At 45.8% G+C, this 22174-nt stretch overlaps 1 protein-coding gene across 1 annotated transcript in view; it reads right to left on the bottom strand.

Moving 5' to 3' along the window:
* Positions 1–22174, bottom strand: part of HIP1 (huntingtin interacting protein 1) — a 297153-nt gene that overhangs the window by 201548 nt on the left and 73431 nt on the right. Inside the window, exon 3 of the mRNA XM_063955990.1 lies at positions 664–806. Within this exon, the coding sequence (XP_063812060.1) occupies positions 664–806 (143 nt within the window). The remainder of the gene's footprint in view (positions 1–663; positions 807–22174) is intronic.

Here is a 22174-nt window from a genome sequence, read left to right as displayed (position 1 = left end):
TGGCATCTTATTGGCTCTAGGATGTCACATGTTTTGGACAGCCATTAAGAAAAATTCAGATAAATCCGAAATCGCATTAATTCTGGCGTTAAGAACTGAGTAAATCTGAACCCGCGCATCTCTAATTAATAGGTCATTTTTGAAGACACAGTAATGCCTGGCTTTAATTCTCTATGATGTGTGGCTGCAAAGTTTGGCCTCTTGTGCACCATTTTAGGATGCAAGGAAAACTTGCCAATGCTGGTGGTCCTGAAGTGCTGCCAATTCGATCGCACTATTGGCCCATCACAACTAACTGTATTGCCTTCTAAAGGGGGGTACTCACGGAGCGATATTCTAAGTAATCTGACTAGATTGCTTAGAATTTCAGCATTATCGCTCCGTGTGTACCCCCTACAGCGATAGCGATGTGCAGCCCCGCGCATCGCTATCGCTGGTGCTAGATTGGCCTGCCGTGCAGGCCAATCTAGCGGGTCGCTCACTTCACCCGCTGGGTGAAATGAGCGGCCCCCCCGTCTCCCCCCGCACGCTCAGCACACATCTCTCCCGCATCGGTCCGTCTATATGGGCCTTAAGACATTTGATTTTTAGCACACAGTTCAGTTTTACAAATGTCAATGCTATGTACAAATAGGTGAGGTGATGCAGCTTATGTGTACTCACATTGGGGTGTCCATCTCGCAGCAGCTTGTGAAACACATGGCAGAATTTCCAGCAGAGAACTGCATTGCTTGACAGAGGCAGCCGATTCACAGCTACCCAGAATGTCTGCGCCCCCTTCTCATGGTGTGTTCCCAGGATGCAAGGTGCAGGTAAATTAAGGATACAACATTTCACAATGTTACATCTAATCAGAAAACATTATCAATCGCAACTATTACAATTAATTTATAGTGCCAAGATATATTGCAGTGCTATACCCAGACTGTGTAATAAAACAGCCATAAAGATTCTAATCCCAAAGTGGGGTTTTTTGCCATTCTATTGGGTTACATTTTTTTAATATAATTTCCGCAATTATAAACATTTGCGTTAACTCACCTTTGCTAAACTTTGCCTCCATGAGAACTCCCCTACCTGTGTATTGCATTTGCGTATTTGCATGCGCTCTATTTCTGTGCATGTGCAGTGTAAATTCACATATGACAGATAATACACAACCAGGCTCAGTTATAACATTATGCAACCAGTGCTCAGCAATAGCACTATGCAACCAGTGCTCAGTAATAACACTACTGTATGCAACCAGTGCTCAGTAATAACACTATGCAACCAGAGCTCAGTAATAACACTATGGGGTCTATTCACGAAGCAGAGAAAAGCCCTGTTTTGCGGTAAACAGGGCTTTTCTCTGCTTACCGCAATTCACAGAGCTGGTTACCGTGGAGAAGTCTCTGACTTCTCCAGCGGTACCCCCGCTCTGTGCCTGAATCGCATCACCATACCTTTGTATGGTGAGTGCGATTCATGAAGGTGCGGAAAGCAGAGCTTTCCGCTTCTCCATGGAGTTCAGGTTCGCCATCTGAGGACGGCGTAACCTGAACTGCGGTGCGGAGACATCAGGGAAGCTCAATGCTTCCCTGATCGCTGCTCGGCACCTCGTGCTGGCTCCGCCCCCCGACCTCCCAGCAACCACTGCTGCCTGCCGGGAGGTCACTGAGCTGCGCATGCGCAAAGGGATCGTCGCTGGACTCCGCGCATCGCATGGAGGGACCGCCGGAGAAGACGTCACCGCGGGAGTCCCAGACACCGCAGCGCATCGACGGAAGGGTAGGTATACATGAATTGCTACTTATCACGGCTATACATCGCATCGAAGCGATGCGATGTATAGTGATAAGTAGCAATTCTGATTTCATTTTCTACATGAATAGACCCCTATGCAACCAGAGCTCAGTAATAACACTATGCAACCAATGCTCAGTAATAACACTATGCAACCAGAACTCAGTAATAATGCAACCAGTGCTCAGTAATAACACTATGCAACCAGTGCTCAGCAATAACACTATGCAACCAGTGCTCAGTAATAACACTACTGTATGCAACCAGAGCTCAGTAATAACACTACTGTATGCAACCAGTGCTCAGTAATAACACTACTGTATGCAACCAGTGCTCGGTAATAACACTACTGTATGCAACCAGTGCTCAGTAATAACACTACTGTATGCAACCAGTGCTCAGTAATAACACTACTGTATGCAACCAGTGCTCAGTAATAACACTATGCAACCAGAGCTCAGTAATAACACTATGCAAGCAGTGCTCAGTGATGACACTACTGTATGCAACCAGTACTCAGTGATAACACTATGCAACCAGAGCTCAGTAATAACACTATGCAACCAGAGCTCAGTGATAACACTATGCAACCAGAGCTCTGTAATAACACTATGCAACCAGTGCTCAGTGATAACACTACTGTATGCAACCAGAGCTCAGTAATAACACTATGCAACCAGAGCTCAGTGATAACACTACTGTATGCAACCAGTGCTCAGTGATAACACTACTGTATGCAACCAGTACTCAGTGATAACACTATGCAACCAGAGCTCAGTGATAACACTATAATGCAACCAGAGCTCAGTGATAACACTATGCAACCATAGCTCAGTGATAACACTATGCAACCATAGCTCAGTGATAACACTATGCAACCAGAGCTCAGTGATAACACTATACAACCAGAGCTCAGTGATAACACTATGCAACCAGAGCTCAGTGATAACACTACTGTATGCAACCAGTGCTCAGTGATAACACTGTGCAACCAGAGCTCAGTGATAACACTGTGCAACCACTGCTCAGTGATAACACTATGCATCCAGTGCTCAGTGATAAAACTATGCAACCAGTGCTCAATAATAACACTATGCATCCAGTGCTCAGTGATAACACTATACAACCAGTGCTCAGTGATAACACTATACAACCAGTGCTCAGTGATAACACTATGCAACCAGAGCTCAGTGATAACACTACTGTATGCAACCAGAGCTCAGTGATAACACTACGCAACCAGTGCTCTGTAATAACACTATGCAACCAGAGCTCAGTGATAACACTATGCAACCAGAGCTCAGTGATAACACTATGCAACCAGAGCTCAGTGATAACACTATACAACCAGTGCTCAGTGATAACACTATGCAACCAGAGCTCAGTGATAACACTATGCAACCAGTGCTCAGTGATAACACTATGCAACCAGAGCTCAGTGATAACACTATACAACCAGTGCTCAGTGATAACACTATGCAACCAGAGCTCAGTGATAACACTATGCAACCAGTGCTCAGTGATAACACTATGCAACCAGAGCTCAGTGATAACACCATACAACCAGAGCTCAGTGATAACACTACTGTATGCAACCAGAGCTCAGTGATAACACTACGCAACCAGAGCTCAGTGATAACACTATGCAACCAGTGCTCAGTGATAACACTATGCAACCAGAGCTCAGTGATAACACTACTGTATGCAACCAGAGCTCAGTGATAACACTATACAACCAGTGCTCAGTGATAACACTATGCTACCAGAGCTCAGTGATAATACTATGCAACCAGAGCTCAGTGATAACACTATGCAACCAGTGCTCTGTAATAACACTATACAACCAGAGCTCAGTGATAACACTATGCTACCAGTGCTCAATGATAACACTATGCTACCAGAGCTCAGTGATAACTAGTGATGTGCACCGGAAATTTTTCGGGTTTTGTGTTGTGGTTTTGGATTCGGTTCCGCGGCCGTGTTTAGGATTCGGACGCGTTTTGGCAAAACCTCCCTGAAAATTTTTTGTCGGATTCGGGTGTGTTTTGGATTCGGGTGTTTTTTTACAAAAAAACCTCAAAAACAGCTTAAATCATAGAATTTGGGGGTCATTTTGATCCCATAGTATTATTAACCTCAATAACCATAATTTCCACTCATTTTCAGTCTATTCTGAACACCTTACACCTCACAATATTATTTTTAGTCCTAAAATTTGCACCAAGGTCGCTGGATGACTAAGCTAAGCGACACAAGTGGCCAACACAAACACCTGGCCCATCTAGGAGTGGCACTGCAGTATCAGGCAGGATGGCACTTCAAACAAATTGTCCCCAAACAGCACATGATGCAGAGAAAAAAAGAGGCGCACCAAGGTCGCTGTGTGACTAAGCTAAGCGACACAAGTGGCCGACACAAACACCTGGCCCATCTAGGAGTGGCACTGCAGTATCAGGCAGGATGGCACTTCAAAAAAATTGTCCCCAAACAGCACATGATGCAAAGAAAAAAAGAGGCGCACCAAGGTCGCTGTGTGACTAAGCTAAGCGACACAAGTGGCCGACACAAACACCTGGCCCATCTAGGAGTGGCACTGCAGTGTCAGGCAGGATGGCACTTCAAAAAAATTGTCCCCAAACAGCACATGATGCAAAGAAAAAAAGAGGCGCACCAAGGTCGCTGTGTGACTAAGCTAAGCGACACAAGTGGCCGACACAAACACCTGGCCCATCTAGGAGTGGCACTGCAGTGTCAGACAGGATGGCATTCAAAAAAATTGACCCCAAACAGCACATGATGCAAAGAAAAAAAGAGGCGCACCAAGGTCGGTGTGTGACTAAGCTAAGTGACCCAAGTGGCCGACACAAACACCTGGCCCATCTAGGAGTGGCACTGCAGTTTTCTAGCGAGAGGATGAGTGCTTCCATCCTCATGTGAATCTGAACCACTAGCCATGAACATAGGCCAGGGCCTCAGCCGTTCCTTGCCACTCCATGTCGTAAATGGCATATTGGCAAGTTTACGCTTCTCATCAGACGCTTTCAATTTTGATTTTTGGGTCATTTTACTGAACTTTTGTTTTTTGGATTTTACATGCTCTCTACTATGACATTGGGCATCGGCCTTGGCAGACGACGTTGATGGGATTTCATCGTCTCGGCCATGACTAGTGGCAGCAGCTTCAGCACGAGGTGGAAGTGGATCTTGATCTTTCCCTATTTTAACCTCCACATTTTTGTTCTCCATTTTTTAATGTGTGGAATTATATGCCAGTATCAATAGCAATGGCCTACTACTATATATACTGCGCACAACTGAAATGCACCACAGGTATGGATGGATAGTATACTTGACAACACAGAGGTAGGTAGAGCAGTGGCCTTCCGTACCGTACTGCTATATATACTGGTGGTCACTGTCAGCAAAACTCTGCACTGTACTCCTCCTATATAATATACTGGTGGTCCCCAGTCCCCACAATAAAGCAGTGTGAGCACAGATATATGCAGCACACTGAGCACAGGTATGGAGTGTTTTTCAGGCAGACAACGTATACTGGTGGTCACTGTCAGCAAAACTCTGCACTGTACTCCTCCTATATAATACAGCTGCTCCCCAGTCCCCACAATTAAGCAGTGTGAGCACAGATATATGCAGCACACTGAGCACAGATATGGAGTGTTTTTCAGGCAGACAACGTATACTGGTGGTCACTGTTCAGAAAAACTCTGCACTGTACTCCTCCTATATAATACAGCTGCTCCCCAGTCCCCACAATTAAGCAGTGTGAGCACAGATATATGCAGCACACTGAGCACAGATATGGAGTGTTTTTCAGGCAGACAACGTATACTGGTGGTCACTGTCAGCAAAACTCTGCACTGTACTCCCCACAATTAAGAAATAAGCACAAATATTATTAATAAACGGAGAGGACGCCAGCCACGTCCTCTCCCTAACATTTCCAATGCACGAGTGAAAATGGCGGCGACGCGCGGCTGCTTATATAGAATCCGAATCTCGCGAGAATCCGACAGCGGGATGATGACGTTCGGGCGCGCTCGGGTTAACCGAGCCATACGGGAGAATCCGAGTATGCCTCGGACCCGTGTAAAATGGGTGTAGTTCGGGTGGGTTCGGTTTCCGAGGAACCGAACCCGCTCATCACTAGTGATAACACTATGCAACCAGTGCTCAGTGATAACACTATGCAACCAGAGCTCAGTGATAACACTACTGTATGCAACCAGAGCTCAGTGATAACACTATACAACCAGAGCTCAGTGATAACACTATGCAACCAGTGCTCAGTGATTACACTATGCAACCAGAGCTCAGTGATAACACTACTGTATGCAACCAGAGCTCAGTGATAACACTATACAACCAGAGCTCAGTGATAACACTATGCAACCAGTGCTCAGTGATAACACTATGCAACCAGAGCTCAGTGATAACACTACTGTATGCAACCAGAGCTCAGTGATAACACTATACAACCAGTGCTCAGTGATAACACTATGCTACCAGAGCTCAGTGATAACACTACTGTATGCAACCAGAGCTCAGTGATAACACTATGCAACCAGTGCTCAGTGATAACACTATGCAACCAGTGCTCTGTAATAACACTATGCAACCAGTTCTCAGTGATAACATTATGCAACCAGAGCTCAGTGATAACACTATGCTACAAGAGCTCAGTAATAACACTATGCAACCAGAGCTCAGTGATAATACTACTGTATGCAACCAGAGCTCAGTGATAACACTATACAAGCAGAGCTCAGTGATAACACTATGCAACCAGTGCTCAGTGATAACACTATGCAACCAGTGCTCAGTGATAAAACTACTGTATGCAACCAGAGCTCAGTGATAACACTATACAACCAGAGCTCAGTGATAACACTATGCAACCAGTGCTCAGTGATAACACTATGCAACCAGAGCTCAGTGATAACACTACTGTATGCAACCAGAGCTCAGTGATAACACTATGCAACCAGTGCTCAGTGATAACACTATGCAACCAGTGCTCTGTAATAACACTATGCAACCAGTTCTCAGTGATAACACTATGCAACCAGAGCTCAGTGATAACACTATGCAACCAGTGCTCAGTGATAACACTATGCAACCAGAGCTCAGTGATAACACTACTGTATGCAACCAGAGCTCAGTGATAACACTATACAACCAGAGCTCAGTGATAACACTATGCAACCAGAGCTCAGTGATAACACTATGCAACCAGTGCTCAGTGATAACACTATACAACCAGAGCTCAGTGATAACACTATGCAACCAGTGCTCAGTGATAACACTATGCAACCAGAGCTCAGTGATAACACTATGCAACCAGAGCTCAGTGATAACACTACTGTATGCAACCAGAGCTCAGTGATAACACTATACAACCAGTGCTCAGTGATAACACTATGCAACCAGTGCTCAGTGATAACACTATGCAACCAGAGCTCAGTGATAACACTACTGTATGCAAACAGAGCTCAGTGATAACACTATACAACCAGTGCTCAGTGATAACACTATGCTACCAGAGCTCAGTGATAACACTACTGTATGCAACCAGAGCTCAGTGATAACACTATGCAACCAGAGCTCAGTGATAACACTATGCAACCAGAGCTCAGTGATAACACTACTGTATGCAACCAGAGCTCAGTGATAACACTATACAACCAGTGCTCAGTGATAACACTATGCTACCAGAGCTCAGTTATAACACTACTGTATGCAACCAGAGCTCAGTGATAACACTATGCAACCAGTGCTCAGTGATAACACTATGCAACCAGTGCTCTGTAATAACACTATGCAACCAGTTCTCAGTGATAACACTATACAACCAGAGCTCAGTGATAACACTATGCAACCAGTACTCAGTGATAACACTATGCAACCAGAGCTCAGTGATAACACTACTGTATGCAACCAGAGCTCAGTGATAACACTATACAACCAGTGCTCAGTGATAACACTATGCAACCAGAGCTCAGTAATAACACTATGCAACCAGTGCTCAGTGATAACACTATGCAACCAGAGCTCAGTGATAACACTACTGTATGCAACCAGAGCTCAGTGATAACACTATACAACCAGAACTCAGTGATAACACTATGCAACCAGTGCTCAGTGATAACACTATGCAACCAGAGCTCAGTGATAACACTATGCAACCAGTGCTCAGTGATAACACTATGCAACCAGAGCTCAGTGATAACACTATGCAACCAGAGCTCAGTGATAACACTATGCAACCAGAGCTCAGTGATAACACTATGCAACCAGAGCTCAGTGATAACACTATGCTACCAGAGCTCAGTGATAACACTATGCAACCAGAGCTCAGTGATAACACCACTGTATGCAACCAGAGCTCAGTGACAACACTATACAACCAGTGCTCAGTGATAACACTATGCTACCAGAGCTCAGTGATAACACTACTGTATGCAACCAGAGCTCAGTGATAACACTATGCAACCAGAGCTCAGTGATAACACTATGCAACCAGTGCACTGTAATAACACTATGCAACCAGTGCTCAGTGATAACACTATGCAACCAGAGCTCAGTGATAACACTATGCTACCAGTGCTCAGTGATAACACTATGCAACCAGTGCTCAGTGATAACACTACTGTATGCAACCAGAGCTCAGTGATAACACTACTGTATGCAACCAGAGCTCAGTGATAACACTATGCGACCAGTGCTCAGTGATAACACTATGCAACCAGAGCTCAGTGATAACACTATGCAACCAGAGCTCAGTGATAACACTATGCTACCAGAGATCAGTGATAACACTACTGTATGCAACCAGAGCTCAGTGATAACACTATGCAACCAGTGCTCTGTAATAACACTATGCAACCAGTGCTCAGTGATAACACTATGCTACCAGAGCTCAGTGATAACACTATGCAACCAGTGCTCAGTGATAACACTATGCAACCAGAGCTCAGTGATAACACTACTGTATGCAACCAGAGCTCAGTGATAACACTATGCTACCAGAGCTCAGTGATAACACTATGCAACCAGAGCTCAGTGATAACACTACTGTATGCAACCAGAGCTCAGTGACAACACTATACAACCAGTGCTCAGTGATAACACTATGCTACCAGAGCTCAGTGATAACACTACTGTATGCAACCAGAGCTCAGTGACAACACTATACAACCAGTGCTCAGTGATAACACTATGCTACCAGAGCTCAGTGATAACACTACTGTATGCAACCAGTGCTCAGTGATAACACTACGCAACCAGAGCTCAGTGATAACACTATGCAACCAGAGCTCAGTGATAACACTATGCAACCAGTGCACTGTAATAACACTATGCAACCAGTGCTCAGTGATAACACTATGCAACCAGAGCTCAGTGATAACACTATGCTACCAGTGCTCAGTGATAACACTATGCAACCAGTGCTCAGTGATAACACTACTGTATGCAACCAGAGCTCAGTGATAACACTACTGTATGCAACCAGAGCTCAGTGATAACACTATGCGACCAGTGCTCAGTGATAACACTATACAACCAGAGCTCAGTGATAACACTATGCAACCAGAGCTCAGTGATAACACTATGCAACCAGTGCTCTGTAATAACACTATGCAACCAGTTCTCAGTGATAACACTATGCAACCAGAGCTCAGTGATAACACTATGCTACCAGAGCTCAGTGATAACACTATGCAACCAGTGCTCAGTGATAACACTATGCAACCAGAGCTCAGTGATAACACTACTGTATGCAACCAGAGCTCAGTGATAACACTATACAACCAGAGCTCAGTGATAACACTATGTAACCAGTGCTCAGTGATAACACTATGCAACCAGAGCTCAGTGATAACACTACTGTATGCAACCAGAGCTCAGTGATAACACTATACAACCAGTGCTCAGTGATAACACTATGCTACCAGAGCTCAGTGATAACACTACTGTATGCAACCAGAGCTCAGTGATAACACTACGCAACCAGAGCTCAGTGATAACACTATGCAACCAGTGCTCAGTGATAACACTATGCAACCAGAGCTCATTGATAACACTATGCAACCAGTGCTCTGTAATAACACTATGCAACCAGTGCTCAGTGATAACACTATGCAACCAGAGCTCAGTGATAACACTATGCAACCAGAGCTCAGTGATAACACTATGCAACCAGTGCTCAGTGATAACACTACTGTATGCAACCAGAGCTCAGTGATAACACTATACAACCAGAGCTCAGTGATAACACTATGCAACCAGTGCTCAGTGATGACACTATGCAACCAGAGCTCAGTGATAACACTACTGTATGCAACCAGAGTTCAGTGATAACACTATACAACCAGTGCTCAGTGATAACACTATGCTACCAGAGCTCAGTGATAACACTACTGTATGCAACCAGAGCTCAGTGATAACACTATGCAACCAGTGCTCAGTGATAACACTATGCAACCAGTGCTCTGTAATAACACTATGCAACCAGTTCTCAGTGATAACACTATGCAACCAGAGCTCAGTGATAACACTATGCTACCAGAGCTCAGTGATAACACTATGCAACCAGTACTCAGTGATAACACTATGCAACCAGAGCTCAGTGATAACACTACTGTATGCAACCAGAGCTCAGTGATAACACTATACAACCAGTGCTCAGTGATAACACTATACAACCAGTGCTCAGTGATAACACTATGGAACCAGAGCTCAGTGATAACACTACTGTATGCAACCAGTGCTCAGTGATAACACTATGCAACCAGAGCTCAGTGATAACACTACTGTATGCAACCAGAGCTCAGTGATAACACTATACAACCAGAACTCAGTGATAACACTATGCAACCAGTGCTCAGTGATAACACTATGCAACCAGAGCTCAGTGATAACACTACTGTATGCAACCAGAGCTCAGTGATAACACTATACAACCAGTGCTCAGTGATAACACTATGCTACCAGAGCTCAGTGATAACACTACTGTATGCAACCAGAGTTCAGTGATAACACTATGCAACCAGTGCTCAGTGATAACACTATGCAACCAGAGCTCAGTGATAACACTATGCTACCAGAGCTCAGTGATAACACTATGCAACCAGAGCTCAGTGATAACACTATGCTACCAGAGCTCAGTGATAACACTATGCAACCAGAGCTCAGTGATAACACTACTGTATGCAACCAGAGCTCAGTGACAACACTATACAACCAGTGCTCAGTGATAACACTATGCTACCAGAGCTCAGTGATAACACTACTGTATGCAACCAGAGCTCAGTGACAACACTATACAACCAGTGCTCAGTGATAACACTATGCTACCAGAGCTCAGTGATAACACTACTGTATGCAACCAGAGCTCAGTGATAACACTACGCAACCAGAGCTCAGTGATAACACTATGCAACCAGAGCTCAGTGATAACACTATGCAACCAGTGCACTGTAATAACACTATGCAACCAGTGCTCAGTGATAACACTATGCAACCAGAGCTCAGTGATAACACTATGCTACCAGTGCTCAGTGATAACACTATGCAACCAGTGCTCAGTGATAACACTACTGTATGCAACCAGAGCTCAGTGATAACACTACTGTATGCAACCAGAGCTCAGTGATAACACTATGCGACCAGTGCTCAGTGATAACACTATACAACCAGAGCTCAGTGATAACACTATGCAACCAGAGCTCAGTGATAACACTATGCAACCAGTGCTCTGTAATAACACTATGCAACCAGTTCTCAGTGATAACACTATGCAACCAGAGCTCAGTGATAACACTATGCTACCAGAGCTCAGTGATAACACTATGCAACCAGTGCTCAGTGATAACACTATGCAACCAGAGCTCAGTGATAACACTACTGTATGCAACCAGAGCTCAGTGATAACACTATACAACCAGAGCTCAGTGATAACACTATGCAACCAGTGCTCAGTGATAACACTATGCAACCAGAGCTCAGTGATAACACTACTGTATGCAACCAGAGCTCAGTGATAACACTATACAACCAGTGCTCAGTGATAACACTATGCTACCAGAGCTCAGTGATAACACTACTGTATGCAACCAGAGCTCAGTGATAACACTACGCAACCAGAGCTCAGTGATAACACTATGCAACCAGTGCTCAGTGATAACACTATGCAACCAGAGCTCATTGATAACACTATGCAACCAGTGCTCTGTAATAACACTATGCAACCAGTGCTCAGTGATAACACTATGCAACCAGAGCTCAGTGATAACACTATGCAACCAGAGCTCAGTGATAACACTATGCAACCAGTGCTCAGTGATAACACTACTGTATGCAACCAGAGCTCAGTGATAACACTATACAACCAGAGCTCAGTGATAACACTATGCAACCAGTGCTCAGTGATAACACTATGCAACCAGAGCTCAGTGATAACACTACTGTATGCAACCAGAGTTCAGTGATAACACTATACAACCAGTGCTCAGTGATAACACTATGCTACCAGAGCTCAGTGATAACACTACTGTATGCAACCAGAGCTCAGTGATAACACTATGCAACCAGTGCTCAGTGATAACACTATGCAACCAGTGCTCTGTAATAACACTATGCAACCAGTTCTCAGTGATAACACTATGCAACCAGAGCTCAGTGATAACACTATGCTACCAGAGCTCAGTGATAACACTATGCAACCAGTACTCAGTGATAACACTATGCAACCAGAGCTCAGTGATAACACTACTGTATGCAACCAGAGCTCAGTGATAACACTATACAACCAGTGCTCAGTGATAACACTATACAACCAGTGCTCAGTGATAACACTATGGAACCAGAGCTCAGTGATAACACTACTGTATGCAACCAGTGCTCAGTGATAACACTATGCAACCAGAGCTCAGTGATAACACTACTGTATGCAACCAGAGCTCAGTGATAACACTATACAACCAGAACTCAGTGATAACACTATGCAACCAGTGCTAAGTGATAACACTATGCAACCAGAGCTCAGTGATAACACTACTGTATGCAACCAGAGCTCAGTGATAACACTATACAACCAGTGCTCAGTGATAACACTATGCTACCAGAGCTCAGTGATAACACTACTGTATGCAACCAGAGTTCAGTGATAACACTATGCAACCAGTGCTCAGTGATAACACTATGCAACCAGAGCTCAGTGATAACACTATGCTACCAGAGCTCAGTGATAACACTATGCAACCAGAGCTCAGTGATAACACTACTGTATGCAACCAGAGCTCAGTGACAACACTATACAACCAGTGCTCAGTGATAACACTATGCTACCAGAGCTCAGTGATAACACTACTGTATGCAACCAGAGCTCAGTGACAACACTATACAACCAGTGTTAGTGATAACACTATGCTACCAGAGCTCAGTGATAACACTACTGTATGCAACCAGAGCTCAGTGATAACACTACGCAACCAGAGCTCAGTGATAACACTATGCAACCAGAGCTCAGTGATAACACTATGCAACAAGTGCACTGTAATAACACTATGCAACCAGTGCTCAGTGATAACACTATGCAACCAGAGCTCAGTGATAACACTATGCTACCAGTGCTCAGTGATAACACTATGCAACCAGTGCTCAGTAATAACACTACTGTATGCAACCAGAGCTCAGTGATAACACTACTGTATGCAACCAGAGCTGAGTGATAACACTATGCGACCAGTGCTCAGTGATAACACTATGCAACCAGAGCTCAGTGATAACACTATGCAACCAGAGCTCAGTGATAACACTATGCTACCAGAGCTCAGTGATAACACTACTGTATGCAACCAGAGCTCAGTGATAACACTATGCAACCAGTGCTCAGTGATAACACTATGCAACCAGTGCTCTGTAATAACACTATGCAACCAGTTCTCAGTGATAACACTATGCAACCAGAGCTCAGTGATAACACTATGCTACCAGAGCTCAGTGATAACACTATGCAACCAGTGCTCAGTGATAACACTATGCAACCAGAGCTCAGTGATAACACTACTGTATGCAACCAGAGCTCAGTGATAACACTATACAACCAGAGCTCAGTGATAACACTATGCAACCAGTGCTCAGTGATAACACTATGCAACCAGAGCTCAGTGATAACACTACTGTATGCAACCAGAGCTCAGTGATAACACTATACAACCAGTGCTCAGTGATAACACTATGCTACCAGAGCTCAGTGATAACACTACTGTATGCAACCAGAGCTCAGTGATAACACTACGCAACCAGAGCTCAGTGATAACACTATGCAACCAGTGCTCAGTGATAACACTATGCAACCAGAGCTCAGTGATAACACTATGCAACCAGTGCTCTGTAATAACACTATGCAACCAGAGCTCAGTGATAACACTATGCAACCAGAGCTCAGTGATAACACTATGCTACCAGAGCTCAATGATAACACTATGCAACCAGTGCTCAGTGATAACACTACTGTATGCAACCAGAGCTCAGTGATAACACTATGCGACCAGTGCTCAGTAATAACACTATGCAACCAGAGCTCAGTGATAACACTACTGTATGCAACCAGAGCTCAGTGATAACACTATACAACCAGAGCTCAGTGATAACACTATGCAACCAGTGCTCAGTGATAACACTATGCAACCAGAGCTCAGTGATAACACTACTGTATGCAACCAGAGTTCAGTGATAACACTATACAACCAGTGCTCAGTGATAACACTATGCTACCAGAGCTCAGTGATAACACTACTGTATGCAACCAGAGCTCAGTGATAACACTATGCAACCAGTGCTCTGTAATAACACTATGCAACCAGTTCTCAGTGATAACACTATGGGGTATATGCAATTGCGGTCGAATTCCCGAAATTGTCGAATTTCGGGTCATTTTCGACCAAAAAAAAAAATTCGCCTATGCAATTCAGTGCTTTCCGACCAAAAAACGGACTTTCAAAATTCGACTTTTTGAAATTCGAATTTTTGCAAATTCGACTTTTCTGCAATGATACAAGTGCTGCAATTCGACCAAAGCATATTCAATTCAAGTTTGGAAATTCGACAGCAGTGCTTTTAGACAGCAAATTCGTCATTTTCAATCCGCCACACTTTGGAGGGTGAAAACAAATAAAAAAAATTTAAACATGTTTTTTTTTGTGTTTTTTTTGGGGGGAATAGCAGATCTATTTATATTAGAAGGGATTAGGTACTTTTTTTTTTTTTTTTGGAGGCACAAATATTATTTATATATTTTTTAAAATATTATTTTTATTTTATTTTTATTGCTGGAACGGTAAAATCCTAAAAAAAAATGGCGTGGGGTCCCCCCTCCAAAGCATAACCAGCCTCGGGCTCTTCGAGCTGGTCCTGGTTCTAAAAATGCGGGGGAAAAATTGACAGGGGATCCCCCGTATTTTTAAAACCAGCACCGGGCTCTGCGCCTGGTGCTGGTGCCAAAAATACGGGGGACAAAAAGCGTAGGGGTCCCCCGTATTTTTAACACCAGCATCGGGCTCCACTAGCTGGACAGATAATGCCACAGCCGGGGGTCACTTTTATGCCGTGCCCTGCGGCCGTGGCATTAAATATCCAACTAGTCACCCCTGGCCGGGGTACCCTGGGGGAGTGGGGACCCCTTCAATCAAGGGGTCCCGTCCCCCCAGCCACCCAAGGGCCAGGGGTGAAGCCCGAGGCTGTCCCCCCCCATCCAATGGGCTGCGGATGGGTGGGCTGATAGCCTTTTGCGATCATGAAAAGAATATTGTTTTTTCCAGCAGTACTACAAGTCCCAGCAAGCCTCCCCCGCAAGCTGGTACTTGGAGAACCACAAGTACCAGCATGCGGGAGAAAAGCGGGCCCGCTGGTACCTGTAGTACTACTGGGGAAAAAATACCCAAATAAAAACAGGACACACACACCGTGAAAGTAAAACTTTATTTCATACGTCGACACACACATACTTACCTATGTTCACACGCCGACATCGGTCCTCTTCTCCATGTAGAATCCAGGGGTACCTGAAAATAAAAGATCAATATACTCACCTCAGCCATGGTCCAGAGATAAATCCACGTACTTGTAGAAAAAAACAAAATGCAAATACCCGCTCCATGCCGGACTGAAAGGGGTCCCATGCTGACACATGAGACCCCTATCCCCGAATGCAGAGAGACCTGTCAGTGACAGCTGTCACAGAAAGGTCTCTATAGCCAATCAGGAAGCGCAACTTCGTTGCGCTCACCTGATTGGCTCTGCACGTCTGAGCAGACAGCGCATCGCACAGCCCAGTCCATTATATTCAATGGTGGGAACTTAGCGGCTAGCGGTGAGGTCACCCGCCGGTCAGCGGCTGACCGCGGGTTAACCCCACCGCTACCCGCAAAGTTCCCACCATTGAAAGTAATGGAGCGGCTTTGCGATGCGCTGTCTGACAGCTCAGACAGCGCACAGCCAATCAGGTGAGCGCCACGGAAGTAGCGCTTCCTGATTGGCTGAAGGGACTTCAGTGACAGGAGTCACGTGATGTCCCGGGATTCGGGAGAAAGGGGTCTGATGTGAAAGCATGGGACCCCTTTCTTAGTCCGGTATGGATCGGTGTTCGTTTTTTTGTTTTGCCAAGTACGTGGATTATCTCTGGACCTGGATGTACCTCTGGACGCTGAAAGGTGAGTATAATTTTTTCACAGGTACCCTCGGATCGTCGGAGACCGTGGCAGTCGGCGTGTCAACATAGGTAAGTATGTGTGTGTCGGTAGTGTGTAATAAAGTTTTACTATCAAGGTGTCTGTGTACTGTTTTTATTTGGGTATTTTTTTTCCAGTAGTACTACAGGTACCAGCGGGCCCGTTTTTCTCCCGCATGCTGGTACTTGTGGTTCTCCAAGTACCAGCTTGCGGGGGAGGCTTGCTGGGACTTGTAGTACTACTGGAAAAAACAATATCTTTTTATTATCACAAAAGGCTATCAGCCCCCCCATCCGCAGCCCATTGGATGGGGGGGGACAGCCTCGGGCTTCACCCCTGGCCCTTGGGTGGCTGGGGGGGGACCCCTTGATTGTAGGGGTCCCCACTCCCCCAGGGTACCCCGGCCAGGGGTGACTAGTTGGATATTTAATGCCACGGCCGCAGGGCACGGCATAAAAGTGACCCCCGGCTGTGGCATTATCTGTCCAGCTAGTGGAGCCCGATGCTGGTGTTAAAAATACGGGGGACCCCTACTCTTTTTGTCCCCCGTATTTTTGGCACCAGCACCAGGCGCAGAGCCCGGTGCTGGTTTTAAAAATACGGGGGATCCCTGCCCAATTTTTCCCCTGCATTTTTAGAACCAGGACCAGCTTGAAGAGCCCGAGGCTGGTTATGCTTTGGAGGGGGGACCCCACGCCATTTTTTTTCCGTGTTTTTCCCGTTTTTTCCCGTTTTTTAAAATCGCGGCAAAATCCGCCAAATCCGCCGATTTTCGCCCGCGATTCTGGCGAATCCGTTTTTCATTGAATATGGTGAATTCCGGAAGCCACCTTCCGGAATTCACCTGTCGAATTAAGTCGAATTAAAAAACGGCGAAAAATTGCCGCGATTCGCCGTGAATTGCATATACCCCTATGCAACCAGAGCTCAGTGATAACACTATGCTACCAGAGCTCAGTGATAACACTATGCAACCAGTACTCAGTGATAACACTATGCAACCAGAGCTCAGTGATAACACTACTGTATGCAACCAGAGCTCAGTGATAATAAGATTTTACTTACCGATAAATCTATTTCTCGGAGTCCGTAGTGGATGCTGGGGTTCCTGAAAGGACCATGGGGAATAGCGGCTCCGCAGGAGACAGGGCACAAAAAGTAAAGCTTTTCCAGATCAGGTGGTGTGCACTGGCTCCTCCCCCTATGACCCTCCTCCAGACTCCAGTTAGGTACTGTGCCCGGACGAGCGTACACAATAAGGGAGGATTTTGAATCCCGGGTAAGACTCATACCAGCCACACCAATCACACCGTACAACCTGTGATCTAAACCCAGTTAACAGTATGATAACAGCGGAGCCTCTGAAAGATGGCTTCCTTCAACAATAACCCGAATTAGTTAACAATAACTATGTACAATTTATGCAGATAATCCGCACTTGGGATGGGCGCCCAGCATCCACTACGGACTCCGAGAAATAGATTTATCGGTAAGTAAAATCTTATTTTCTCTATCGTCCTAGTGGATGCTGGGGTTCCTGAAAGGACCATGGGGATTATACCAAAGCTCCCAAACGGGCGGGAGAGTGCGGATGACTCTGCAGCACCGAATGAGAAAACTCCAGGTCCTCCTTAGCCAGAGTATCAAATTTGTAAAATTTTACAAACGTGTTCTCCCCTGACCACGTAGCTGCTCGGCAAAGTTGTAACGCCGAGACCCCTCGGGCAGCCGCCCAAGATGAGCCCACCTTCCTTGTGGAGTGGGCCTTTACAGATTTAGGCTGTGGCAGGCCTGCCACAGAATGTGCAAGTTGGATTGTGCTACAGATCCAACGAGCAATCGTCTGCTTAGACGCAGGAGCACCCATCTTGTTGGGTGCATACAATATAAACAACGAGTCAGATTTTCTGACTCCAGCTGTCCTTGCAATATATATTTTTTAATGCTCTGACAACGTCCAGTAACTTGGAGTCCTCCAAGTCACTTGTAGCCGCAGGCACTACAATAGGTTGGTTCAGATGAAATGCTGACACCACCTTAGGGAGAAAATGCGGACGAGTCCGCAGTTCTGCCCTGTCCGAATGGAAAATCAGATATGGGCTTTTGTAAGATAAAGCTGCCAATTCTGATACTCTCCTGGCAGAAGCCAGGGCTAGAAGCATGGTCACTTTCCAAGTGAGATATTTCAAATCCACCTTATTTAGTGGTTCAAACCAATGAGATTTTAGAAAGTCCAAAACCACATTGAGATCCCACGGTGCCACTGGAGGCACCACAGGAGGCTGTATATGCAGCACTCCCTTAACAAAGGTCTGGACTTCAGGGACTGAAGCCAATTCTTTTTGAAAGAAAATCGACAGGGCCGAAATTTGAACCTTAATAGATCCCAATTTGAGACCCATAGACAATCCTGATTGCAGGAAATGTAGGAATCGACCCAGTTGAAATTCCTCCGTCGGAGCACTCCGATCTTTGCACCACGCAACATATTTTCGCCAAATTCGGTGATAATGTTGCACGGTTACTTCCTTCCTTGCTTTAATCAAAGTAGGAATGACTTCTTCCGGCATGCCTTTTTCCTTTAGGATCCGGCGTTCAACCGCCATGCCGTCAAACGCAGCCGCGGTAAGTCTTGAAACAGACAGGGACCCTGCTGAAGCAAGTCCCTCCTTAGAGGTAGAGGCCACGGATCGTCCGTGATCATCTCTTGAAGTTCCGGGTACCAAGTCCTTCTTGGCCAATCCGGAACCACTAGTATCGTTCTTACGCCTCTTTGCCGTATAATTCTCAATACTTTTGGTATGAGAGGCAGAGGAGGAAACACATACACCGACTGGTACACCCAAGGCGTTACCAGCGCGTCCACAGCTATTGCCTGCGGATCTCTTGACCTGGCGCAATACCTGTCCAGTTTTTTGTTGAGGCGAGACGCCATCATGTCCACCATTGGTCTTTCCCAACGGGTTACCAGCATGTGGAAGACTTCTGGATGAAGTCCCCACTCTCCCGGGTGAAGATCGTGTCTGCTGAGGAAGTCTGCTTCCCAGTTGTCCACTCCCGGGATGAACACTGCTGACAGTGCTATCACATGATTCTCTGCCCAGCGAAGAATCCTTGCAGCTTCTGCCATTGCACTCCTGCTTCTTGTGCCGCCCTGTCTGTTCACATGGGCGACTGCCGTGATGTTGTCCGACTGGATCAACACCGGTTTTCCCTGAAGCAGAGGTTCTGCCTGGCTTAGAGCATTGTATATTGCTCTTAGTTCCAGAATGTTTATGTGAAGAGACGTTTCCAGACTCGTCCATACTCCCTGGAAGTTTCTTCCTTGTGTGACTGCTCCCCAGCCTCTCAGGCTGGCGTCCGTGGTCACCAGGATCCAATCCTGTATGCCGAATCTGCGGCCCTCCAATAGATGAGGACTCTGCAACCACCACAGAAGAGACACCCTTGTCCTTGGAGACAGGGTTATCCGTAGGTGCATCTGAAGATGCGACCCTGACCATTTGTCCAACAGATCCCTTTGGAAAATTCTTGCGTGGAATCTGCCGAATGGAATTGCTTCGTAAGAAGCCACCATTTTTCCCAGGACTCTTGTGCATTGATGTACAGACACCTTTCCTGGTTTTAGGAGGTTCCTGACAAGCTCGGATAACTCCTTGGCTTTTTCCTCCGGGAGAAAAACCTTTTTCTGAACCGTGTCCAGAATCATCCCTAGGAACAGCAGACGAGTTGTCGGCATTAACTGGGATTTTGGAATATTCAGAATCCACCCGTGCTGTTTTAGCACTTCTTGAGACAGTGCTAATCCCATCTCTAGCTGTTCTCTGGACCTTGCCCTTATTAGGAGATCGTCCAAGTATGGGATAATTAATATGCCTTTTCTTCGAAGAAGAATCATCATCTCGGCCATTACCTTTGTAAAGATCCGAGGTGCCGTGGACAATCCGAACGGCAGCGTCTGAAACTGATAGTGACAGTTTTGTACAACGAACCTGAGGTACCCCTGGTGTGAGGGGTAAATTGGAACGTGGAGATACGCATCCTTGATGTCCAAGGATACCATAAAGTCCCCCTCTTCCAGGTTCGCTATCACTGCTCTGAGTGACTCCATCTTGAACTTGAACTTCTTTATGTACAGGTTCAAGGACTTCAGATTTAGAATAGGCCTTACCGAGCCATCCGGCTTCGGTACCACAAAAAGAGTGGAATAATACCCCTTCCCTTGTTGTAGAAGAGGTACCTTGACTATCACCTGCTGAGAGTACAGCTTGTGAATGGCTTCCAAAACCGTCTCCCTTTCGGAGGGGGACGTTGGTAAAGCAGACTTCAGGAAACGGCGAGGTGGATCTGTCTCTAATTCCAACCTGTACCCTTGAGATATTATCTGCAGGATCCAGGGATCTACCTGCGAGTGAGCCCACTGCGCGCTGTAATTTTTGAGACGACCGCCCACCGTCCCCGAGTCCGCTTGAGAAGCCCCAGCGTCATGCTGAGGCTTTTGTAGAAGCCGGGGAGGGCTTCTGTTCCTGGGAAGGAGCTGCGTGTTGCTGTCTCTTCCCTCGACCTCTGCCTCGTGGCAGATATGAATAGCCCTTTGCTCTCTTATTTTTAAAGGAACGAAAGGGCTGCGGTTGAAAGGTCGGTGCCTTTTTCTGTTGGGGAGTGACTTGAGGTAGAAAGGTGGATTTCCCGGCTGTAGCCGTGGCCACCAAATCTGATAGACCGACTCCAAATAACTCCTCCCCTTTATACGGCAAAACTTCCATATGCCGTTTTGAATCCGCATCGCCTGTCCACTGTCGCGTCCATAAAGCTCTTCTGGCCGAAATGGACATAGCACTTACCCGTGATGCCAGTGTGCAGATATCCCTCTGTGCATCACGCATATAAAGAAATGCATCCTTTATTTGTTCTAACGACAGTAAAATATTGTCCCTGTCCAGGGTATCAATATTTTCAATCAGGGACTCTGACCAAACTACCCCAGCACTGCCCATCCAGGCAGTCGCTACAGCTGGTCGTAGTATAACACCTGCATGTGTGTATATACTTTTTTGGATATTTTCCATCCTCCTATCTGATGGATCTTTAAGTGCGGCCGTCTCAGGAGAGGGTAACGCCACTTGTTTAGATAAGCGTGTTAGCGCCTTGTCCACCCTAGGAGGTGTTTCCCAGCGCTCCCTAACCTCTGGCGGGAAAGGGTATAAAGCCAATAATTTCTTTGAAATTATCAGCTTTTTATCAGGGGCAACCCACGCTTCATTACACACGTCATTTAATTCTTCTGATTCAGGAAAAACTATAGGTAGTTTTTTCACACCCCACATAATACCCTGTTTAGTGGTACCTGTAGTATCAGCTAAATGTAACGCCTCCTTCATTGCCAAAATCATATAACGTGTGGCCCTACTGGAAAATACGGTTGATTCGTCACCGTCATCACTGGAGTCAGTGCCTGCGTCTGGGTCTGTGTCGACCGACTGAGGCAAAGGGCGTTTCACAGCCCCTGACGGTGTTTGAGTCGCCTGGACAGGCACTAATTGATTGTCCGGCCGCTTCATGTCGTCAAACGACTGCTTTAGCGTGTTGACACTATCCCGTAGTTCCATAAATAAAGGCATCCATTCTGGTGTCGA

The sequence above is a fragment of the Pseudophryne corroboree genome, chromosome 2 (assembly GCF_028390025.1).
Source record: "Pseudophryne corroboree isolate aPseCor3 chromosome 2, aPseCor3.hap2, whole genome shotgun sequence".
NCBI lineage: Eukaryota > Metazoa > Chordata > Amphibia > Anura > Myobatrachidae > Pseudophryne > Pseudophryne corroboree.
This window is presented reverse-complemented; position numbering and strand designations above follow the sequence as displayed.